At 53.0% G+C, this 22,355-nt stretch overlaps 1 protein-coding gene across 4 annotated transcripts; it reads left to right on the top strand.

Moving 5' to 3' along the window:
* Nucleotides 1-3,239: 3,239 nt before the first annotated feature.
* On the top strand, nt 3,240-21,294 carry ATG16L2 (autophagy related 16 like 2). Of its 4 annotated transcripts, XM_065944690.1 has the most exons (18): nt 3,240-3,400; nt 5,272-5,371; nt 5,940-6,030; nt 11,506-11,579; nt 11,820-12,071; nt 12,185-12,250; nt 12,596-12,709; nt 13,687-13,749; nt 14,269-14,377; nt 14,771-14,876; nt 15,607-15,677; nt 15,934-16,005; nt 16,114-16,234; nt 16,565-16,670; nt 17,666-17,815; nt 18,027-18,074; nt 18,186-18,287; nt 18,570-21,294. In XM_065944690.1, the coding sequence occupies exons 1-18, from the start codon at nt 3,283-3,285 to the stop codon at nt 18,655-18,657; spliced, it is 1,851 nt and encodes a 616-aa protein (XP_065800762.1). In that variant the 5' UTR covers nt 3,240-3,282; the 3' UTR covers nt 18,658-21,294. The 4 variants fall into 4 exon arrangements, with proteins under 4 accessions (XP_065800762.1, XP_065800763.1, XP_065800764.1 ...); XM_065944691.1 differs by lacking the exon at nt 15,934-16,005; XM_065944693.1 differs by lacking the exon at nt 5,940-6,030 and having other exon boundaries at nt 3,379-3,400.
* Nucleotides 21,295-22,355: the final 1,061 nt, after the last annotated feature.

The following is a 22,355-nucleotide window of genomic DNA, read 5'->3' as shown; positions in this document are numbered from 1 at the left end:
GACTACAACTATGTAAGAGACTCAAAGCAAGAATCACCGGAGCTCAGTCAACACTCAGAATCACAAGAGCTCTTAAGAAACAGTTGTATTAAGTAAAAAATAACCAGGAAACCTGGAGGAGGAAATAGCAACCCACTCCAGTATTCTTGCCTGGGAAATCCCATAGACAGAGAAGCATGGAAGGCTGAACACACATACACACACAAAACCAAGAGACCACTGAATAGTCTGTCCTGTGCCAGCCAATAGAAACATGTGAAGCAAAGAGGCTCTCTCTTATACTATTTGAATTTTTGACTATGTGCATGTTATTTTTTCAATTAAAAATAGTTACAATTTTGAATTTAAAACTTCTATGCACTGGGTCGTGAGAATTGTTTCTGCATATTTTTTATGAGAACAACAGGGGTAAATATTTACTGATCACCTAGTCAGTTGATGCCAGGCCCTGTTCTAGGTGCTTGAAGACAGAGCTGGGATCAAGGCTGAACTGGTCCTGGCTTTCCTGAAGCTTCCAGCCTGGTGGGAGAGATAGGTCATAAACAACAAAACAAACCACACAACAACAGAGAAACATGATCCTTTCTGAGAGTGATGAATGCTCTGAAAGGAACAGCAACTCGATGATCTGCAGACGCTGATTGCGGTAGGAGCTATTTCATTCAGATTGGGTCTTCTGAAATCTGACTTGTAGGCAAGAGTCAGCCCGTAACAGTTTAGGAGGAAGAGCACCAGGAAGAGGGGACAGCCAGGGCAAAGTTTCCACAGTGGGAGTTTGCCTGTGATTTATTTTTCTTTTTTTTTAGAAAAATTGATTTATTTTCGGCTCTACTGAGTTTTTGTCGCTGCACAGGTTTTTCTCTATTTGTGGTGAGTGGGGACTATTCTAATTTCAGTGGCTTCTCTTGTTGCCAAGCACAAGCTCTGGGGCTTCAGTAGTTGCGGCTTCCAGGCTCTAGGGTACGGGCTGTAGTTTCGGTGCACGGGCCTTGTTGCCCCTCAACTTGTGGGATCTTCCCAGACTGGGGATAGAATCCCTGTCTCCTGCATTGGCAGGCAGATTCTTTACCACTGAGCCACCGGGGAAGTCCTAGCAGTTATTTCAGTGTTTTGAATAAGGTTTCATTTAACAGTAGAAAGAGGTAAAGTCAGAGATGTGGGCAGGAGCCAGACTAAGCAGGGCCTTGAAACCCACAGAAAGGGTTTAGGGATTTGCGTTGAATATGCAGAAAAGCTTTAGGAGGGTTTTAAGTAGAGTAACAGGAACTGATTTAGGTTTTAATAATCACTCTGGCTGCTGGGAGATGCCTAATCCAGGTGCAAGTTTCAAACTACACTCTAAAGTACATTAGGTCTCTAAATCATGATATAATCACTTTTTATATTTATTGGTCATCACATCATGGCTTTCTAACATAATCAAAAATATATTAAGCAGCATGTTAAATGTGAAGCATAAATAATTTGTCTATATATTATGAATATCATCTAAAATTTTAAGTGAACTTTATAGTACAACTTTTCATATTCTAAAGATAAAAAATAAATATTTTTAGTAAAAATCCAATACTTCTTTATCATATACTATTCAAACATGACAAAATTACTTTAAATTTCCTAGATTAGAAAATCCTGACCCCAATATGACTCTCCAACTGAGAGAAATAATACCTCTCTGCCTCACAGTAAGAGAGAGCCTTGACAATATGCCTTTCAAGGTACACAGCCTCAGTTCCTTTGATGGCGTCCCCAGGCACCTGCAAGTCACTCGCTCCTAAGATGGAATTTAACTCCTAAGATGCCAATTGGCCCTGAGCCTCCATGGGTACCATCCCCTTCTCCTGGGCACACCTTCTAGTTAATGTTAACACCCACCACCCATTCCTTCAAGGGACAAAGCTAGGCTTGGGCTGGGGCCGAGTAAGAAGGCTTAACTGAAGTGCAGGCTCAACACAGCTTTGCTGGAAGAGGTGACTTATGAGTAGGAGTCAGGCCCACTAGAGGGAAATGTGCTGCACATAACACGCACGGCACGTGCAAAGGGAATGAGGGTCAAAGACAACAGCACAGGAGGACTGAGTGCAATTCACTGTGGTTTCAAAGCAGAGCAGCATACACTCTCCTGCAGGGTCTCCAGCAATTACAGCTTTCCAGACCTGCCACCCATTCCCATTTGCATTTCAACAGACCTGTCACCTCTACGGCCTGCAGGGCTCCATTGAATCACTCCTTTCATACTTCACAGCAGCCTGTTTGCAGAGCTCTGGACTGGGGTTCTTGCTGGAGACAGTTTTATCACAGTTCCCTGCAAGCTGATGACTCAAGTGAGTGTACCAGCAAGAGATGCCGCTCTTCCAGAGCCGCCCACATGGAGTGACAGGTGCAGCCCTGAGTCTGGACACTGCTGGCCGGCTCAGCCATCCACTCTTGTGCAGTCTCAGGAAAGCCTTTCCTCCCCTCTGGGCCAGGGGTTTGCTCGATGAAATCAGCTGCATTCCTTTACTTTAAAGGTCGTAAATTTTCTGTGATGAACTGAAGCCTAAAACCTTGCTCCGTACAAGGGCAGTTCTGCCTCCCGTCCTTCCAGGCCCGAATCTACTGCAAGTTTTTATTTGCTCAGGGCTCTGCGTTTGTTCTTCTCCCTCGCTGCCTGGTATCCGTTTCTCTCGGCCAATTCCTACTTCATCCCTCATGACCCATATCAGTGCCATCACCTCCGCAAAGCAGGGCCTCGTCCCTCAGTCCCTTCCTTTTCCGTAATTTCGTATCTCGCTGTTTCACACTGTCTGCCTTGTGTCTGTGTGGCCTCCCCTCACGGATCTTGAGCTCCTCGAGGGCAGGGTCCCGGTGTGAGGGGATCTTCAGGTCCCGAGTTTACTGCACCGCCTGGTCGAGTGTCTATTATTGTTGACTTCGGTCCGGGCGCGCTGGGGTTAAGGAACACAGGCCCCGCCCCCCTGAGGCCCCGCCTGCGGAGCGCGCCAACAAGAGAGGGGAAGCCGTCCCAGAGGCTCCGATCTCGGTTCTTGCTCACAGCTCCGACTGCCACAGGAGCCCCCAGGGACGTGAGGCTTTTTGTGGACTCCTGGTGGTCTAGACCCCATCGGCGGTTCCCTCTCGGTTTCGTTCCGTTCTCCCCCCAGGACCGCACTTGGTACAATCCGGGGATTCCCCGCCGCGGCCCGCCCCCTGACGTCACGGAGTCCCCGCGGAGCCCCGCCCCTGCCCGGCCGCGCCTCCCTTGACTGGAACCGCGCGCGGTGCTGGTCGGAGAGGGCGGCCATGGAGGGGCCCGGCGACCCCGGCGCCCCAGCCGCCCGCTGGAAGCGCCATATCGTGCGGCAGCTTCGACAGCGGGATCGAACGCAAAAGGCCCTATTCCTGGAGCTGGTGCCGGCCTGTGAGTGCACTGCGCCCGGGCACCGTCGAGGGGATGGGGCTCCAGCCCGGGGAGAGGGTTTGGCTGGTTCTTCCGGTTGTGACTCAAGTGCACCGATGCCTTTTCGCCTCCGAAGCCTGGGGCCTTCTGGCCCCGCTGTCTGTTACGCCCCATCTCCGACTAGCCAGCGTTCCTACCTTTTCCGATCCAGGCTCTGTGGAGAACGCCCCTCCTGGACCGAGCTCCCTCCTGGTTCTCCCGCTCTTCCTCGCCCCTCAGAGCCTGGGACGGGCTGGGCTTCCTATGCATGGGTTCATAAGCGAGTGTTGGATTTTTAGGGTCTCTTAAGTCTTCCCCTTCCTGGGAAGTCCCCAGGACCCGATCACTCTGATCAGTCCATTTGGTTCCCATAAGCACAGTGAAAGATCTCGGGACTGGCCAGAACAGCTACTTCTAAACTCTGAATTTCTAGAGAGGGAGCTCAAGAGTCTGAGGCTTCACAGCGGACAGGTGATCCTGGTTCAGGTTTTTGGAGCATTTCTGTGCCCAACCAACCTCAGCCTGAGGGGGAAGCAGGGGCTCCAGGCTGCAGAGGGAGGTGTCTGAGTTTGGGGAAGTCAGGTTCTGAGAGTTGTTTCTGGGGAGCTGGTCAGGAAGAGGTGTGGCAGTTCAAGCCAGGATGAGCAGGTGTGCATGTGTGTGTGCACCTCTGGTTATCTGAGATTGTATGTCTGAGGTTCAAAGTCTAACCACAGTCCCTCCAACTCCAACACTGGTCCTAATCTTGGCTGCCGCTTAACCATCTCTCTCAGCCCCACAACTGAACTTATTGCTCTTGTCCTGGGACACTTCTTTGCAACCTTCCAAGCTGTTGGTTCTCTCCGTTTGGAGATGTGAGGCCAGCCCTCTACCTGTAGGCAGCCTCACTTCTCCACTGCTCTGATGGACAATGGAACCCTCCAATGTGAGAGAGGAGTCACTCCCACCCACCTCCTGGAAGCTGCAAATCTGTGGGAGTGGAGTGATCCTGGAGGGCTGAACTCAGAGACAATGCAGGTCCAGTCTTCTTTGTGGTCTTTGACAAATCTTAGCCCTAAGCCTCGGATTTCTCACTCATAAAGTGGCAAAATGGCATCCTCTTTAGATTTGCTAGGGGGGCCAGAACAATGCCCTGGGGCTTGGGTGTTTTGTGTGAGAACAAGGCCAGCAACCTAGGTGACTGACCTAGGTGACCGGTAGGGTACAGGGAGAGGGAAAGGGGCTGAGGAGTCAGGCCTGGGCCGCACCTCTACCCCACCCTGAAACTGGTGAGAAAAGAGGAAATGGCCAGGGATGGGGTGGAGGGGTTGTATTCCAGGGTCTGTAACAGAAACTACCAAACTGAAGAACTTTCTGTTCTGGCCTGAGGGGAAACTTACAACAACCCAGGGGAAGTCAGGACTGTTTTTCAGTACTGATACAGAAAGTTAGAGCTCCTGGAAGGGAAGCATCTTGCCAAAGACCACAGGCTAGTGGAGCTTAGTTTGTTTCATCACTCTTGGGCCAGGCCCTGCCTTGGGGGAGGTTGAATCAATCCCTGGCCCCTTCCTTCCTTCAGCAGGCATTGGCCAGCTATCTCCTTTCCCCTAATTGTTGTCCTTCTCTGTCCCTGGGAGAGCAGGTCTTCTGGGAAGGCTGGGGGGCTATGCTCTTAGGAGGCTGTGCAAGGGCTGGAGGTTCTGATGAAGCTACACTAACCCCCTGCAGGCAAGGCAGAGCCCAGCCTGCCAGTGGCTCCCCCTTCTGCATCTCTGGACTCCTGCAGCCCTCCCAGCCAGAGAGGTAACTTGTCTGCCTGGGGTCTGCTGGAAAGTGTCCATCTCTGCTCCAGGCTCACCCTTTTGCACCCCTAGATAACCGCCTCCTGGAGAAAGCTGAACTGCTGGCCCGATTCTCAGAGAAGCTGCAGCCAGAGCCAGACGATGTCACTCCCGCTGTCCACCAGGGTCCCTGGTGAGTGTTTGTGTCTGTGGTCACAATGGGCTTCCTGTGCCCAGGCCCTGCCCCCACTGCCTCTGCTGGGTTCATTCTCTCCCTGGCACCTCATTGGCCCTTGGCTGCTGTCCAGGGGAGGGGGAGGCAGGCTCTTGAGCCTTCCCCCAGGCCAGCTGCTTAGAATGTCCCTCTCAGTTCATCTCTCGGCCTTTATCCCACCTCCCCCCCCCCCCCCCAGCCCCTCCACACATCTGTCTTTTTGTTTGCCTGCTTCTCACCTGATGCCTACAGAAAGTACATGATGCCACCTATGCCAAAGAAGGAGTGAAAATGAGAACCAGGGATGGGTTGGGGCTCAGAGTTGGGAGATGCTTCTTCAGAGGGGTCCTGGCAGGGGAACTCTGGGGCAAGCCCAGAGCAGAGGAGTCATGGGCAGCTCCAGTTCCTGGAGATTTGATCTTTCCTCTGCTGACTTTCAGGCTCCCACCGTCCTCAGGAGAAAATGCCTAGCTCTGACTTCAGACTTTTCATGTGCATCCTCTGGGTGAATGGTGGGAACATGAACACCACTCTGATTGGTTGACAGGGAGAAGGAGTCAGACCAAGGCCTATCACCAGCAGCTCTGAGGGTGAAATGGCAAGAGGAGGCGGAGGGGCTCCGGCTGGTGTGTGGAGAGGTAGGCGGGGCAGGGGTCTAAGAGAGAATGGGGTGGGCCCAGGATCCAGAACTTTGAGGCTGGGAGATGTAGTCCAAGGGAGCCAGCAAGTGAGGGAGATTCCCCAAGTCCAATGCCTTGAGGCCAGACAGGGCTCAGAGTGCTCTGGAGCTTGGTCCTGGCAGCCCAGGATGAAGTGGGCTCCAACAGCAGCTGGAGGAAGTGAGGTGAGAGCTCGGGGTGTGAGGTGTGCAGGAAACAGGCAGCCTCTGTTCCCCTTGGATGGTTCAGCCTGCTCTGCTCATCACTTGGCCTGCAAACCCTGGGGCCCAGCACCAACTGACACTCAATACACATTTGCAGACTAAAATTAAGGTGGTTCACCTCCATGGCAGGGTGTGCTACCGCTACCTGACACCCCCCGCCCACCGCCCCCCCCCCCCCCCCCACCTCTCCTGCTGCCATGGTGTCTCTTGGCTCCTGTTACTTCTGAACTTCCTTTTCTGGCTAGTTTCCCTCCTCTTTATCCCCCTCCCTGTAGATGTGGGTGTTCTTTAGAACTTGGGTGGGTTCACTGACTCCCATGGACTTTCTGTGTTTGCTAACTCCCAGATTCATCTCTAGCTCAGACTTTTCCTAGGAGCTCCACACTCTTTCTCAGCTGCTTTTTGAACTTCATATCTAAAATCAGACTCTTCGTCGCCCCTGTAATAATATGGTCAACACCACATTGATGATACTGGGTTAAGCGTTATTTCAGCTAATCCTTTACTTTATGGTTTCAGAGGAAGCAGAGGCTTTGAGAGGTAGAGCCAGGATCTGAACTCTCGCCTACATGAATCTGCTTTCTGTGATCTCCATTCATTCTGTCAACAAATATTTATTGACAAGTACTATATTCAAGGCACAGGCAGTGCAGCAGTAAACAAGACCTGGCCCCATGAAGCTTCTAGTCCACTGGAGGAGGCTGAAGTGAAGTGAAGTGAAGTCGCTCAGTCGTGTCCAACTCTTTGTGACCCCATGGACTGTAGTCCTCTGTCCATGGGATTCTCCAGACAAGAATACTGGAGTGGGTTGCCATTTCCTTCTCCAGGGGATCTTTCCGACCCAGGGATCGAACCCAGGTCTCCCACATTGCAGGCAGACGCTTTAACCTCTGAGCCACCAAGGAGCAATTAAATACCTACCTAGATATTGTTGTTCAGTCACTAAGTTGTGTCCAACTCTTTGTAACCCCATGGACTGCAGCACACCAGGCTTCCCTGTCCTTCACTATCTCCCAGCATTTGCTCAAACTCAGGTCCATTGAGTTATTGATACTATCCAACCATCTCATCTGTCTTCCTCTTCTCCTCCTGCCCTCAGTCTTTCCCAGCATCAGGGACTTTTCCAATGAGTCAGCTCTTCGAATCAGGTGACCGAAGTATTGGAATGTCAGCTTCAGCATCAGTCCTTCCAATGAATATTTAGGGTTTTTTTTCCTTTGGATTGACTGGTTTGATCTCCTTGCAGTCCAAGGGACTCTCAAGAGTCTTCTCCAACACCACAATTCAAAAGCATCAATTCTTTGGTGCCCAGTCTTCTTTATGGTCCAAATTTTACATCCATATACATGACTACTAGAAAAACCATAGATTTGCCTATATGAACCTTCATTGGCAAAGTGATGTCTCTGCATTTTTTTTTTTTACTTTCTAAAAAAATATTTATTTTTAATTGATGGATAATTGCTTTACAATATTGTGTTAGTTTCTGCCATACATCAACAGATGTCTGCTTTTTAGTACACTGTCTAGGTTTTGTCATACCTTTCCTTCCAACAAGCGAGCATCTTTTAATTTCATGGCTGCAGTCACCATCTGCAGTGATTTTGGAGCCCAAGAAAATAAAATCTGTCATTGTTTCCATTGTTTCCCCATGAAGTGATGGGACCAGATGCCATGATCTTCATTTTTTGAATGTTGAGTTTTAAGCCAGCCTTTTCAATTTCCTCTTTCACCTTCATCAATAGGCTCTTTAGTTCCTCTTCACTTTCTGCCTTTAGGGTGGTATCATCTGCATATCTCAAGTTGTTGATATTTCTTCTGGCAATCTTGTGATTCCAACTTGTGCTTCATTGAGCCTGGCATTTCACATTATGTACTCTGCATAAAAGTTAAATAAGCAGGGTGACAATATATAGTCTTCACATACCTCTTTCTCAATTTTGAACCAGTCCATTTTTCCATATCCGGTTCTAACTGTTGCTTCTTGACCCACATACAGGTTTTCTCAGAAGGCAGGTAAGGTGGTCTGGTATTCCCATCTCTTTAAGAATTTTCCACAGTTTGTTGTGGTCCATACAATCAAAGGCTTTAGGGTAGTCAATGAAGCAGAGATCGATGTCTTTATGGAATTTCCTTGCTTTCTCTATGATCCAGTGAATGTTGGCAATTTGATCTCTGGTTCCTCCGTCTTTTCTAAACCAAGCTTGTACATCTGGAAGTTCTCGGTTCACATACTGCTGAAGCCTAGCTTGAAGGATTGCCAGGTCACTTGCTCAACTAATGTCCAGCTGGGACTATGAACCCAGGGAGAGCCTCTCCCTCAGAGCCCCTACTGTAGTTGCAACCACATTTGAGAGGTGATTCTCAAACATCTGAAGCTCCCTTCTGGGCTGTGAGCGCCCCAAGGATTGAGATGTCTTTGCTTTGCCTCCATTATATCTCTGGTGCCTGTCTCCACAGTAATGCTGATGAATATTTACAGAGTAGGTGATAAATGAGGTAGATACTTTGGCCACCTGATGCGAAGAGCCAACTCACTGGAAAAGACCCTGGTACTGGGAAAGATTGAGGGCAAGAGAAGAAGGGGGAGACAGAGAATGAGATGGTTGGATGGCATCACTGACTCAGTGGACATGACTTTGAGCAAACTAGGGAGATAGTGAAGGACAGGAAGCCTGGCATGCTGCAGTTCATGGGGTCACAAAGAGTCGGACATGACTTAGCGACTGAACAACAATGGGACTTCCCTGGTGGTCCAGTGGCTAAAACTCCACACTCCCAATGCAAGGGGCCTGGGTTGGATCCCTGGTCAGGGAATTAGATCCCACATGCCACAACAAAGACCTGGCACACCTAAATAAATAGTGTTTTTTTTTTTTAAAGGATACTTAAGAAAACGAGGTAGATCATTCCCCCCTCCATTGGTGGTTATCAGTCGGGAAACCCAGGGTCACCTCTGCCCCCTTGCAACCTTCCATCCATCCTGAGCTAGTCACCAGCTCATTGATCCTGCCTCCAAATCCATCAGCTTCCACTTCCTGTACCCTATCTGACCTGGTACAAGTTATTCTCATTACTCTCTGGATAACTCCTCTTTTGGAACCCCCTCCATTCTCCATTCAGCACTCAGAGTGATATATTTTTAATAATAAAAAATGATCTCTATTAAAAAAGACAAGTAATACACAAATGCATGCTTGTTGTGAACATTTCAAGAGAACAGAAGCCCATAGAGTAAAAAAGTAAAAGCCCCTTTCACCACTCTCCCCATTATCAGTTTGGTGTATATTTTCCAAAGCTTAGCCTGGCTCCCCAGTTGAGTTCTCCAGCCTCAGGTTGCATTTCCTGCCACTCTCTTGTCTCTGAGCTCCTGGTTCCCTTTGTCTGGGATACTTCCAGGCACCCCTTGTCCTCAGCACTCCCTCCTCATGACATCCTCAGACACAAACCAGTCAGTTCCCATTGGATATGCCAAGAGACAAGGAGAGATTTTTTTCTTTAATTTTTAGTACTGTTTTACATATCAAAACAAGCATGCATTATCATTTTAACTTTTTATTGAAATAATTTTAGATTCACCAGAAATTGCAAAGACATCGGAGAGGTCCTGTGCAGCCATTTACCCAGTACCTCCCCTTGGTTACAGCTTATGCCTGACTGTAGTACACACAATCAGGGAACAGATGTTAGTATGAAGTGTATATAGTTCTTTGTCATTATGCCACCTGTGTAGATTTGTGTGCCCATCAAGATAGAGCACGAGTTCGTGACCACCCCGTTTTAGTCACAACTCAGCCCTCTCCTCAGACCATCCCTAACTCCTAACCACTAGTCTGTTTTCCACCTCTATTATTTGGATTTTGAAAAGCATAAAAAAATACTGATTCCCAAAACATCAATGAAAGTATATGATAGGTGAGGAAACAGAAGTGATGGTCAGATTGTTTAAAGGTGGAAGGAATTATAAATGTTATAAACTGGGCCAGGGACTTCCCTGGTGGTGCAGTGGCTAAGACTCCATGCCTCCTAAAGCAGGGGGTGCAGGTTCAATTCTTGGTCAGGGAACTAGATCCTGTATGCCGCAACTGAGATCTCATGTGCTGCAGCTAAGACCTGGCACATCTAAATAAATATTAAAAAAAAAACAACCCCAAAACTGGGCCAGTTATAGACCTTGAATGTGCAAGGCTCCTACCTCAGCCCACTTACAGAGGGAGTCAGTGCAGGTAGACACCAACCTTGCTCCTCAGCTCTTCTCTCACCAGGCCCACATGAGGAAGAACACAGCGACAGGTTAGCAGCAAGAACCCCCAGGTTTAGTGCTTTCATGTTCCTCTTGCCACGGTGCTGGAAAATGCTTCTCTAAGCATCTGTCTCTCCCACTGACCCTTCAGCTCTGTGGTTTCCCCAGGTCTTGGCTCTTGGATGGACTGTTCAGTAAGGCGGGTGACAGATAAGATGACCCTCCCCTGACTCTGGGCTGGGGGGCAGCTCCAGTATTCAGTCTGGGCCCTGTGCTCCCACAGTCCATCCCAATTCTTAGCCTGTGTGCCTCTGCTCAGAGCATCTTGTTGCTCTCTGGGATTTATGCTTGGTAAGCCAGGGCTTGGAGAGGCGGGGAACAGAACACACATCCCTTGAACACTTGCAGCCCTTTACTTGGAGCATGCTTGGTGGTCTGGGTTCAGATATCAGTTCAGCCACTTAGCTGTATGACTTTGGGCAAGACACTTAACTAGAGAAGTGTCAATGTCCTCATCTGTAAACTGGGGAGAATGGCAGTAACTACCAGATTATAAAAGAGTTGGTACTGTAGAGTGCTCAGAACAAGACCCAGCACACATCAAGTGCTGTATAACCAGTCACCATTATTTGAAATACTATTCCTTATAGTAATTCAGTGTTACCCTACGAGGTAAGCACTGCTTTCACGTTGGACAGGTTCAGAGCTGTTAAATCACTACCGCGGGTCACAGAGAAAAGTGGCGCTGCAAGGAGTGAAACTCAGGTGTTAGTCTCCAGAGCCGAAGGCCCTTCCGCGGATCCCTGAAACAGCAGTGTATTCCTGTGCTTGATGCCTTAGCTGTCTGCTTCTCAACTTTCTGCTGAGCTAGGGGGCGGCTGGGAAGAGAGGCAGACCCCGTCCTACCAGCCTCTCCCGCCGGAGAGGGGCTGGAGGCTCTGCCCAGACGCGCCCATGCCTACCTGTCCCGCGCCTCCGCCGCTGCAGATGGCCTACCAGGTGGTGGAGAAGAGAGCAACCCTGGGCACTTTGGAGTCGCAGCTGGAGGAGCGGCAGAGCAGGTGAGGCTCCGGGCCATCACTGCCGGGGTTGGGGGCACCGGGTCACCCCGCGGGTCTCCAGAAGAGCCCGATAGCGTAACGCCCCCTAGGCCTGTGGCTGGTCGCAGAGGGCGGGAGCTGTAGGACTTCGAGGGAGACGTGGCTTAGCCTCCGCGCTGGCCTTGTGGCCTGGGGCAAGTCTGTCCCAGCTTTCAGACCGGTTCCCCCAGGGTGGTGACGGAGGTCCTCCCGGTCCTCTAGGCTGGCAGCTCTGAAGGCCCGCGTGGAGCAGCTGGAGGAGGCTCGGGCGAAGGAGGCCGGACAGGTGCACGCGCGGCGCGCGCTGAATGAGGAGCAGCGGGCGGCTTACGAGGCGCTGCGCGCGCGCGTCGGGCACCAGGAGGCGGCTCTGCGCAAGCTCGAGGAGGAGGCGCGCGACCTGCTGGAGCGGCTGGTGCAGCGCAAGGCGCGCGCCGCCGCCGAGCGCAACCTGCGCATTGAGCGCCGGGAAAGGTGAGAGAGCCCCGAGGGTCAGTCTGGGAGGCGAACTGGCCTGGTGGGGGAGGGGTCCGATCCCCCTGTCCCGACACGGGAGCCACTCGACTCTGGAGGCTTTTCTATCCCAGGGCCAAGCAAGCGCGGGTTTCCCAGGAACTGAAGAAGGCAGCCAAGCGGACAGTGAGCATAAGCGAGTAAGAATGAGGACGCGCCGGGGACCTGTCTGCCGAGCCTCCGCTGGGGGCTCTGCAATGCCCTGTCCCGGGGCCGCTACTGTTCTACCCCGCCCCCACCTGCCTGCGGCCATCTGTGCACCTGACCACAAGTGTGCACAGTCACGGTGCCGAAGCCCCCAGGTAGACTGAGCCCGGGACACGTGCGGACACGGGTGGTCCTAGGAGCCAGCATCTGCGCCCACCACACGTGCTCCCGCACTGACCCTCGTCTCTGGGGATGCCCGTCCTCTCCGAGTGGGGCGCAGGGGAACGGAGGGGCTGGCCTGGTCCCTTAGCCGTCCTAAGCTTCATTCTCTCTCCCAGGAGCCCAGACACACTAGGCGATGGGGTCAGAGAGGAAGCAGAAACTCTGGTCCTGGCTGCTAAGCCAGGGTCCCTGGAGAGTGAGGCTGGTGAGAAATGGAAGCGGCCCTTCAGGTGAGGACTGTCCCAGCGCTCTGAGCTGACCCCCTCCAGTCTTCCTAAAGGACCTTGGGCCAGCCTTTGGGTTGAGAGGGGTTTGAGCAGAGACAGGGGTACACTTGGACCCCAGGGCAGCCGAAACTTCAGTACCTGGAGCCCCTTGGAGTCAGTGCCACGCCAGGGACTCCAGCCTTTGTCCTCACTCCGTTTTCCTCCTTCCTAAAACCAGAGCTCTGGGGGTGGGATGGCAGGTTGGTGAAAGAGGGTGACAGGAGGGAACCTGTGGGCAAGGTCCAAGGCTCAGCGGTCACAAGCGTGTGTATACATACATGGGGACATCAGAGCATGTATGTGTACAGACTTAGGTGAGCATACCTGAATGCATGTGAAGCATGTGTAGATGTGAACTCACATGGGTGGGACCTGATCGAGGCTTCAGTTCTTGGGTGCCCCTCCCTCCATCTCCCCCATCTATCTTGATTTGCCTGGCATTGAAACTGCCCTCCTCCTCCAGCCCTTTCTTGCAGGTTGCTGGTGTCCAGGCCTCAGGGTGGTGAAGGAACCCTGGGGAGGGGCATGAGATGCTGGTCCCCAAAGTCTTGGCAGCCCTGGTGGGCCAGGTCCTTTCAGGACACATGCTTTCCTGGGTATTTCTGGGATCTAGGTTTCCCCACACCCCTGTCCCCAGCCTTGTGCTATCTCAGCTTGGGGGCACCTCCATCCTACCCCACAGGTCCCATCTCAGCCTCCCATGGACTTTTGTTGGGGGGCACCTAGGTGGTGAGGCAGTTTTTACCTATCATGGTGAAACTGGGAGACTTCATTCCAAATCCCTGCCTTCCTCCACCTTCCTGGGACTGCTCCGGGTCACCGTGCTCTCCTGGCATTGGAGGAGTAAGTTCTTGTTCTGGCTCAAGAGTGTAGGGATGAATGACTGCGGTCCACACACCCACCGGCCAGTCCCTTAAACATCTCTCTTGGTTCTGCCCCAGGTCAGCCTCTGCCACCTTCCTGACGATGTCCCGCTGTGTGGATGTAGTGAAGGGGCTTCTGGAGTAAGTGTGTGTGCAGCGCCGTGTGTGTGAAGGTGTTGGGCGCCTTGGATGCCTGTGTCAGACTCCTGGAGCCCAGGCCTGGGCTGTGTATGAGTCCTGGTCTGTCTTTCCATACTCTGCCCAGCACTTTGTGTATGAGTCTCTGCTGAGTCCCAGAGGCAGGAGCTGGGTGCATGGCCTCATTCCTAGCTCCTGCCTGGCCATCTTCTGGGCTCTGTCCTTCATCCAGGGTCCTCACAGGGGACCAAGGGCTCCAAGGTGAGGCCAGACAGGAACTACCACTCATTTGGGAAACAGAGGCTCAGAAATGTCAGGGCTTCCTTCAGGGTCACAGTGCTCCGCGGTTTCTCAGGATCCACCAACCCCGCCCCGCCCTGCCTCTGTGCTTGTCTCGGTGCCGCTGGCCATGTTCTGCCGCCTTCTGTGTCAGCTTCCTGTTGCCGCTGCTTCAGGAGAGCTTGAAGGGCCTTCTCCCTCTCAGAAGGCCTTGCTGAATGCCCTCCTGACCCCCACCCCCAGTTTCAAGAAGAGAAGAGGCCACTCAATCGGGGGAGCCCCCGAGCAGCGATACCAGAGCATCCCCGTGTGTGTGACCGCCCGACTTCCCACCCAAGCTCAGGATGTGCTGGTAAGGAGGAGCTGGGCCAAGTGCATGGGGTATGATATGGGAGTGCAGGTCCCAGGAGTGGTCTCAGGAGGCCGGGGAAGCAAGGATGGGCCCCTCAGTGGGAGCAGGAGTTTTCCTCCCACAGCTTGTTCTGGGAGCCCTTCGGCACTTTATAATGAGAGGGAGAGACAGGAGGCCAGGAGGCCAGGTAGGGGAGTACTTGGAACATGGGAGGAGGCTGCTACCAGAGTCCAGTCAGAGGTGATGAGCCCCTGTGGGGCCAAGTTTGAAACTCAGAGTTGAGAGAGAGACCCCATGTGTGCAAGGATGCGTGACAGAGAGCTGACTGTGAGTGTGCACAAACAGGCATGTGTGGCGAGGACCAGGAGCACTGACCTCCCCTTTTCCCCACAGGATGCCCACCTATCCGAGGTCAGTGCTGTTCGTTTCGGCCCCAACAGCAGCCTCCTGGCCACCGGAGGGGCTGACCGCCTCATCCTCCTCTGGAATGTCGTGGGAGGTGAGGGTCGCTGCCCACAGGCAAGCTGAGTCCTTTCTCTCCAGACCTCACCCTCAGCTTGCTCCTTGGTGGGAAAGGTGTTGGGTCTCTTTGTGTCTCCTCACCTGGTCATCCTTGTGGGCAGTGGCCAGATGACCCCTTGGCAAGAGTTCTGGGCTCACTGCTCCTAAGAAGGGCAGAGCCTCTTACCTCCTGGAGTCGAGGCCTGCATGGTGGGCAGGGCTCAGCTCAGATGGTCCCTGTTGGGGTGGTAAGGATACTATGTCAGGACATTCTACAGGAACAGACCCTTGAGCAGGTCTCTTGGGTCCACCAGGCCACCTAGCATCACTGAGCTCTCAGAACTTAGTTATGAGACAAGTGTTAGCTGTCTGCTCTGTGTTCTGCAGATCGGGGTGCACTGGGGAATGAAAGCTGGCTCCTAGAGGCTTCCTGGAGGAGGCGAGTCCCCAGCTGTCTGGCCTGGCTTCCTGTGTGACCTAGGGACAGTCCCTTCTCTCTAGTCCTCTCCAGACATCTGTGAGATGACCTGCAGCCCCCTGCTGGCAGTTCAGGAAGGTGCAACCTCTAGCTAGACTCCCCCAACCCATATCTTCCCACCCCCAAGAACAGACCCAGCAATTCTGTCCTCTAACTTGGGAGAGATTCATCTTCCCACTCACAGTACAGGCTCCTCTGTTTCACGAGATTAGTGACTTCATTTTGCTTGTTCCTTCCCCTGGTCCCCCAGGGCGCCTGAAGGCCAACCAGACCCTTGAAGGAGCTGGCGGCAGCATCACCAGTGTGGACTTTGACCCCTCGGTGAGAGGACCTGGGTGGCATGGGATGTCCCTCCCCGAGTCTCCACACCGAGCTGGTGGGGCTCTGGGACCCGGGGGAACATCATGGGTATCCTAGAGCCATGTGTCCTGAGAGGGCGCCTGGATAAATCCTTCTCCTGGGCTTCAATTCTCCTCTGCCTGCCTGGGTGACCTGGGCCAGGGGAAGCTCTGAGGCGGCCCGACTCCGGCTTTCTGGCCAGGCCCAGGATCTCTCTTTTCCCTTCCCTTCTCCCCAGGGCTCCCAGCTACTGGCAGCTACTTATAATAAGGCTGCCCAGCTCTGGAAGGTTGGGGAGGCAGAGTCCAAGGTGAGGTCTGACTGGGGAGGCAGCCTGGGGGACAGGGGTCATGCCTTGGGTGGAGGGGTTGGTTATGGGATCTTGGCCATACCCTTGATACTTCCCTGGGATGTGCAGGAAACACTATCTGGACACACAGACAAGGTGACGGCTGCCAAATTCAAGCTGACGAGGCACCAGGCGGTGACCGGGAGCCGGGACCGGACAGTGAAGGAGTGGGACCTCTGCCGAGCCTACTGTGAGGCCCAGCCCTCCCCTTCCCCACCCACCAGGACCCTCGCAGGCCGGGCCATGGGGAGCTACAACCTGATCTCTGGGAGGGGCTCCAAGACTTACAGGCGTTTGGGATGAAACCTCTTAAGGTTCCTCTTCTGTCCCCCATTGGTGACACTTTCCCTAGTTTCTTGGTTACCTCAGGCTTTGGGCTGGAAAACAGGGGCCTGGGTTCTAGTTCTGGGAGGACACTGTACCTCTGGGGCTTCTGGGCCTCAGCTTCTCCACACGTCCAGTGGGCTGGCTCGTAATAACCCTTCTCTGAGTCCAGGGCTCTTTCTACTCCTTGCTTTAGGTTCCAGGACCATCAATGTCCTTTCCTACTGTAACGACGTGGTGTGTTGGGACCATGTCATCATTAGTGGTCACAATGACCAGAAGATCCGGTTCTGGGACAGCAGGTGATAGGCGCAGGCTGAGGGGCAGGGGAGGTGGGGACAGGGCTCCTGTGTTCTCTTCCTTTTTCTGGCCATGGAGAAGCTGAGGGTACCTTGGGGAAGTGAGGCTCTGGTGGCCTCTGTGCTGGGCTTGGTCCCTTGAAGGCTTTGCGGCCTCTGGAGAATCATGCCTCCTTATTGACCCTTGGTCCAACCACCATACTCTGCTGGGTCTTGCCAACCGAGTCCCATGTTCAATTCAGTTCAGTCGCTCAGTCATGTCCGACTCTGTGCGATCCCATGAACTGCAGCATGCCAGTCCTCCCTGTTCATCACCAACTCCCAGAGTCCACCAAACCCATGTCCATCGAGTCGGTGATGCCATCCAACCATCTCACCCTCTGTTGTCCCCTTCTCCTCCTGCCCTCAATCTTTCCCAGCATCCGGGTCTTTTCAAATGAGTCAGCTCTTCGCATTAGGTGGCCAACGGATTGGAGTTTCAGCTTCAACATCAGTCCTTCCAATGAATACCCAGGACTGATCTCCTTTAGGATGGACTGGTTGGATCTCTTTGCAGTCCAAGGGACCCTCAAGAGTCTTCTCCAACACCACAGTTCCCATGTAGTCACCACTTTTTAGTCAAAAAGAACCTGAGAGCCCAGCGTCAGGCTTGAATGGTTTATAAAAATAGCTAAGGCTAGAACCAGAGCTAGAGCCAGCCCTGCCTCAGGCTTCTTCTTCCTTATCTGTAGCGACTGCCTTTGAAACTCTTTGCTCTCCCTTTCACATATTTAAAGACAGACTTTCATTGCTTTCCCCCCAGCACTTATTTCAGTGGCTCAAGGGTTTCAGGGGCTCTGGCTTCAAGTAAGTTCCCGCTGGAAGGGGGGCTGGCTGTGGTGGGAGATTAGTTGTCAGCCTTGGGGCCTGAGGGGTGGCTCTGGACTTCTGTTAGTCTGTCAGGAGCAGCCTTGTCAAGGTGATTGCTCCTCACCCTCCTCTCCTTTCCTGCTCCTCAGGGGGCCCCGCTGCACCCAGGTCATCCCTGTGCAGGGTCGGGTCACCTCCCTGAGCCTCAGCCACGACCAGCTGCATCTGCTCAGTTGTTCCCGAGATGACACACTCAAGGTCATCGACCTGCGTGTCAGCAACATCCGCCAGGTGTTCAGGTACCTGCCGTGTGCTCACTGGCGCTGTGGCTTTGGGGCAGCTGGGCCTTGTCTCCTGTGAAAGGCCTGTTGGCGGGGGGCCCTCCGTGGAGGCCCCTCTGGACCAGGGCCTGCTGAGGTGCCCAAGCCCTTGACAGACAGGAAGTTTGTTAAGTTTTGGGCTGAGGGCAGGAAGTGGCAGCCCCCTCCATCCTGACCTGTCTATTCTCAGGGCTGATGGTTTCAAGTGCGGTTCTGACTGGACCAAAGCTGTGTTCAGGTGTGTCCGTGAGAACACCCATGCCTGAGTGTGTCCTGTCTGTCTGGGTGTCTCCATGTCCGTGTCCTTACCTCTGGTCTCTTCTCTTTTGCTCTGCTGTGGCTCCTGCAGCCCAGACAGAAGCTATGTGCTGGCAGGGTCCTGGGATGGAGCCCTTTACATCTGGGATGTAGACACTGGGAAACTAGAGAGTAGCCTTCGGGGACCCCACAGGTGAGCATGGTCACTGACCACCATCCCAGCCCCAAGGCCAGTCCTGCTAAGCTGATCCCAGGTCCTGACATGCTTGGGATCTGGAGTCCCTGCCCCCTCAGAGCCTTTCACAGTTCACAGTGCCTTCCCATGTGCACTTGGGTCCACTCCCACCACAGCTCTTACAGCCCACTTTACAGGTGAGGTGATGGGCTCAGAGAGGGCCTCAGACAGCCCAGGTCCAGTGAGAAGGGGCAGGGCCAGCTCCCAACGCCCCTGAATCCTGCCTCTCTGTCTCCTCAGCGCTGCTGTCAACGCCGTGGCCTGGTGCTACTCTGGGAACCACGTGGTTAGCGTGGACCAGGCCAGGAAGGTTGTGCTCTGGCACTAGTGCCACGACTCCCCCGCCTGAGCTGAGGCTCGGGTCCGAAGCCTGAAGCTGGAGGAGTCTCCCACTGCCCCAGACACTCCAGGGCTAGCAGAGGGGTGGGGACGGCTCAGGGTGTTTAATGAGTAAGAAGGCCTGGCTGGACCTGGCCTGTTGGTTTAAAAACAAAGTGTGGGTTGGGCGGTAGGGATTACAGTATTATTTTGTTTTTTTATGTTTCTTCACTTTCCTGGCAAGAGTGGAAAAAAAAAAATGCATTTAAACTGGTGTCTGCTTGCTTCTTTTCAGCATTCAGGGAATGGAGAAGCCTCTGGGCTGGAGGCACAAGGAGACCCAGGCTTGGCTCCTGTCCCTTCCACACAGAGCTGGGGTGGAGTGGTCTAATCAGGAGACAGCGGGAAGAAAGGCCCAGAGGCAGCAAAGGGCAGTGGCTTTTGGTGCCGTGGACATTTCACCTGTGCTCCAAGATAGTCCTGGTCCTTGGGCCCTCTCTTCAGGTACCCAGGGTAGACAGGCTGAGGAGGGACCATGTGAGTTCTGAGAGAGGAGGAGCAAGAGAGACAGCCTAGGGGGGCCCTGTGGAAAGAAGCCTAAAAAACCAGAATGATGTCAGGTACTCTATACCAGGCCTGCCTTTAGCCTGGGGCCATGTTTGTGCCCCAGAGGCAGACCCTGGAGTGGGTGGGAAACACCTTCCATGTGTCTGTGTCAGGGAGGACAGCCATGGGCTGGGCCTGGGCCTTCATTTACTTTAGCATCAGATTTAATCCACATGACAAGCCTCTGGAGCAGACTTAGTAGGGTGGAACCTGGACACTCTACTTTCTTCCCCAACAGAGGGCATGGAGGAAGGTCAGCAGGACAGCCACTGCCGGTCACCAGGTGTCGAAGGGGACGCCTGTCTCTGAGTGATGGGGGCGGACCATCACTGGGGGTCTGCTTAGTTGAGATTCAAAGGCTTTACTCTGGAACTCCTCCTTTTATTACCTTACAGAATCCTCCCTGGAGAGTCCCACTGCTAGTTCCAAGGTTTTGGAAACCATTTCCAGGATGGGCAGGAGAGAGCTAAGAGCCTGGACTCTGCAGCTAGGCTGTCTGGGTTTGAATCTCTGCTCTGTTATTTAGTAGCTGAATGATTTTGAGCAAGTTACCTTCATGTCTTTGTGCCTTAGTTTCCTCCTCTGTAAAAGGGGCTAACAGTAGTATCTACCTCAAAGATTGTTTTAAAGACTCAGTGTATTAGTATTTGTAAAGTTCCTGGCACACTGGATACCCAAATCTACACTCTACTGATCCCAGCCCACTCACCACCCTTGGTCCAGCTCTCCCCTGGGCTCTGGTGACACACCCAGCTGCCTCCCAGGCATCATCTCTTCCCCTCACACCCCACATCTTCTCGGGCACCAAGGCCTGGGGCTGTTGTGTCTAACTCTCCATTCCTGCTGCCACTGCAGGCCACCTTCTCCTAGACCTGCTCTCTCTCCAACCTCGACCCCTCCTTGCCACAGCCAGAGTGGCTTTCTGAGGATGTATGTTGGTCACACAGCCGGCCCTTTGAAGTTCTCCACTGCCTGCAGAGAAACTCCTTACCCGCAGGATGTGGCCCTGCTGGCCTCAGCTGCATCTTCAGCTCCTTGCCACTCTTCAGTGTGTCTCACACAGGGTTTTCTCTTTGCCCAGAACGTTCTTCCTGCCCAGTCCCTAATTCAAATTGGTCCTTCAGGATCCCCTCACTGAGAGCCTTTCCTCACCTGCCAGGCCGGCTAGGGGCCTCCTCTGTCTCTGTGCCTCCCTGCTTTGGGTCTGCCTCCCTCTGTCTCAGTCAGGGAGCTCTTGAAGGAGGCCAGGATGGGAGCAAAGCCCTCTCTGGGATCAGGCCTCAGAGCCACAGAGAAAGCTTCAGGAGATGTTTATTAAGTGACTAAATTCTCTTACTCGAGGACTTGGCAAGTCTGACAGTCGAAGTCTGTAGCGGCCACCAGGAGTCAGCATTTGCCTAGGTCTGCTGAGGCCATTCTCCCAGCTCCTGGGGCTGAAAGAGCAATGCTTCCAGCAGCCGCTGTTACTGAGCTGCCAGGCCCTGTGCCTTCTATCCAGTATCTTGTTTTCCCAACCACCTTGTGATGTAGCTGTCTTACAGATGAGAAAAATCAAGGCTCAGAGAGAGTAAGTGATATGAGGTCACCACAGCTGGCACAGTTGAACTGTGGTCTTTAGACTTTTTTTTTTAAAGACAAAGTATCAGAGAATCTGGGCTCCCAATTAAGCAGAGCGATAGGGCATTCCCTGCCATGCTCCAGTGGTGTGCCCACGGCCTCCACCACCAGGTGGGCGATTCTAGCTCCCTGGACTTCCCTGGTGGTCCAGTGGTTAGGAATCCACCAGCCAATGAAAGGGTCACAGGTTCAATCACTGCTCCACATGCCGCAGGGCAACTAAGCCCATGTGCCACATCTATGGAGCCTGTTCTCTAGAGCCTGTGAGCTGAAATTACTGAAGCCTGCCCACCTAGAGCCTGCATTCCACAACAAGAGAAGTCACTGCATGGAGACGCCTGTCCACTGCAACTAGAGAGTAGCCTCCTCTTACTGCAACGAGAGCAAGCCTACATGTAGCAACGAAGATCCAGCACAGTCAAAAATAAACAAAATAAAAATTACTGAAATCCTTCCCCGCATCTTCACTTCTTCATTCTGGCCCTGGGTACCTAGGTCTGAGCCTGGAGGGTTAGTATCCTTTGAACTGAGGGACAAGCAGGGCTACAGGAGGGAGGTGAACTTGATCCTGGGAGGCTGTTACCAGTTCCACCATCTGGGGCAAGCACCTCCCAGGACTGCAGGAGACTGCTTAGAGGACACAGAAGCGGTCATCAGGAAATGACCTGACTCAGCTCCTGGCACAGAGTGCCCTCCATTCCCCTCAAGGCTCCCTTTCTTCATGGGGCAGTACACACTTGCCTCACCTCAGAAAGCATGTGCATACCTTAATTTACTTGGAGAAGCAAGTCTGGAGGGTCAGAGATGGGCCCAGGCATTCCAGGGAATGAGGCAAGTGTGAGGAGAAGGGTTGGCAAGAGCTCGGAGGGGTGCCAGCTGGGCAGACTGCACCTCTAGTCTTTGCAGTCCTGGGCAGCAGAGTGGGTGGGGCCAGAACCCTGTGCAGAAGAACTGTGGGTTTTGGTTCTCCAGTCACTACTCAGGTGTTCAGTTGCTACTCAACCTACTCTGAGGTTGCTGGCCTGAGTCTCTTCCCTAAAGTCCAAACTGTCACCTTTGGGACTTCCCTGGTGGTTCAGTGGTCTTTGCAAGGTAGGAGGCACAGGTTCATTCCTTGGTCAGGGAACTAAGATTCCACATGCTGCAGAGAAACTGAGCCCGTACAATGCAACTACTGAGCCCATGTGCTCTGGAGTCTGAGAACCGCACAAAGGAATCTGAGCCACAGCAAAAGACCCCGCGTGATGCTACAGAGATCCTGAGTGCCGCAACTGCGACCCAATGCAGCCAAATAAATAAATATTAAAAAAGAAAACCTTCAAAACTGTTGTCCTTGCTGTGCATACGGATTGAGGTCCAGAGAGGAACCAGCAGAGCTGGGATAAGAATCCAGGCTCCTGATTCACTCTTCTCAAAACTGGACTCAGGTTCTGCAGAAGTGCTGATCCATCTTCTGGAGGCCTCCAGGTTCCAGGTTCCATTCCC

Source organism: Muntiacus reevesi, chromosome 9 (assembly GCF_963930625.1).
Source record: "Muntiacus reevesi chromosome 9, mMunRee1.1, whole genome shotgun sequence".
Taxonomy (NCBI): domain Eukaryota; kingdom Metazoa; phylum Chordata; class Mammalia; order Artiodactyla; family Cervidae; genus Muntiacus; species Muntiacus reevesi.
Note: the sequence above shows the minus strand (reverse complement) of the source record. Positions and strands in the feature narration are given on the sequence as shown.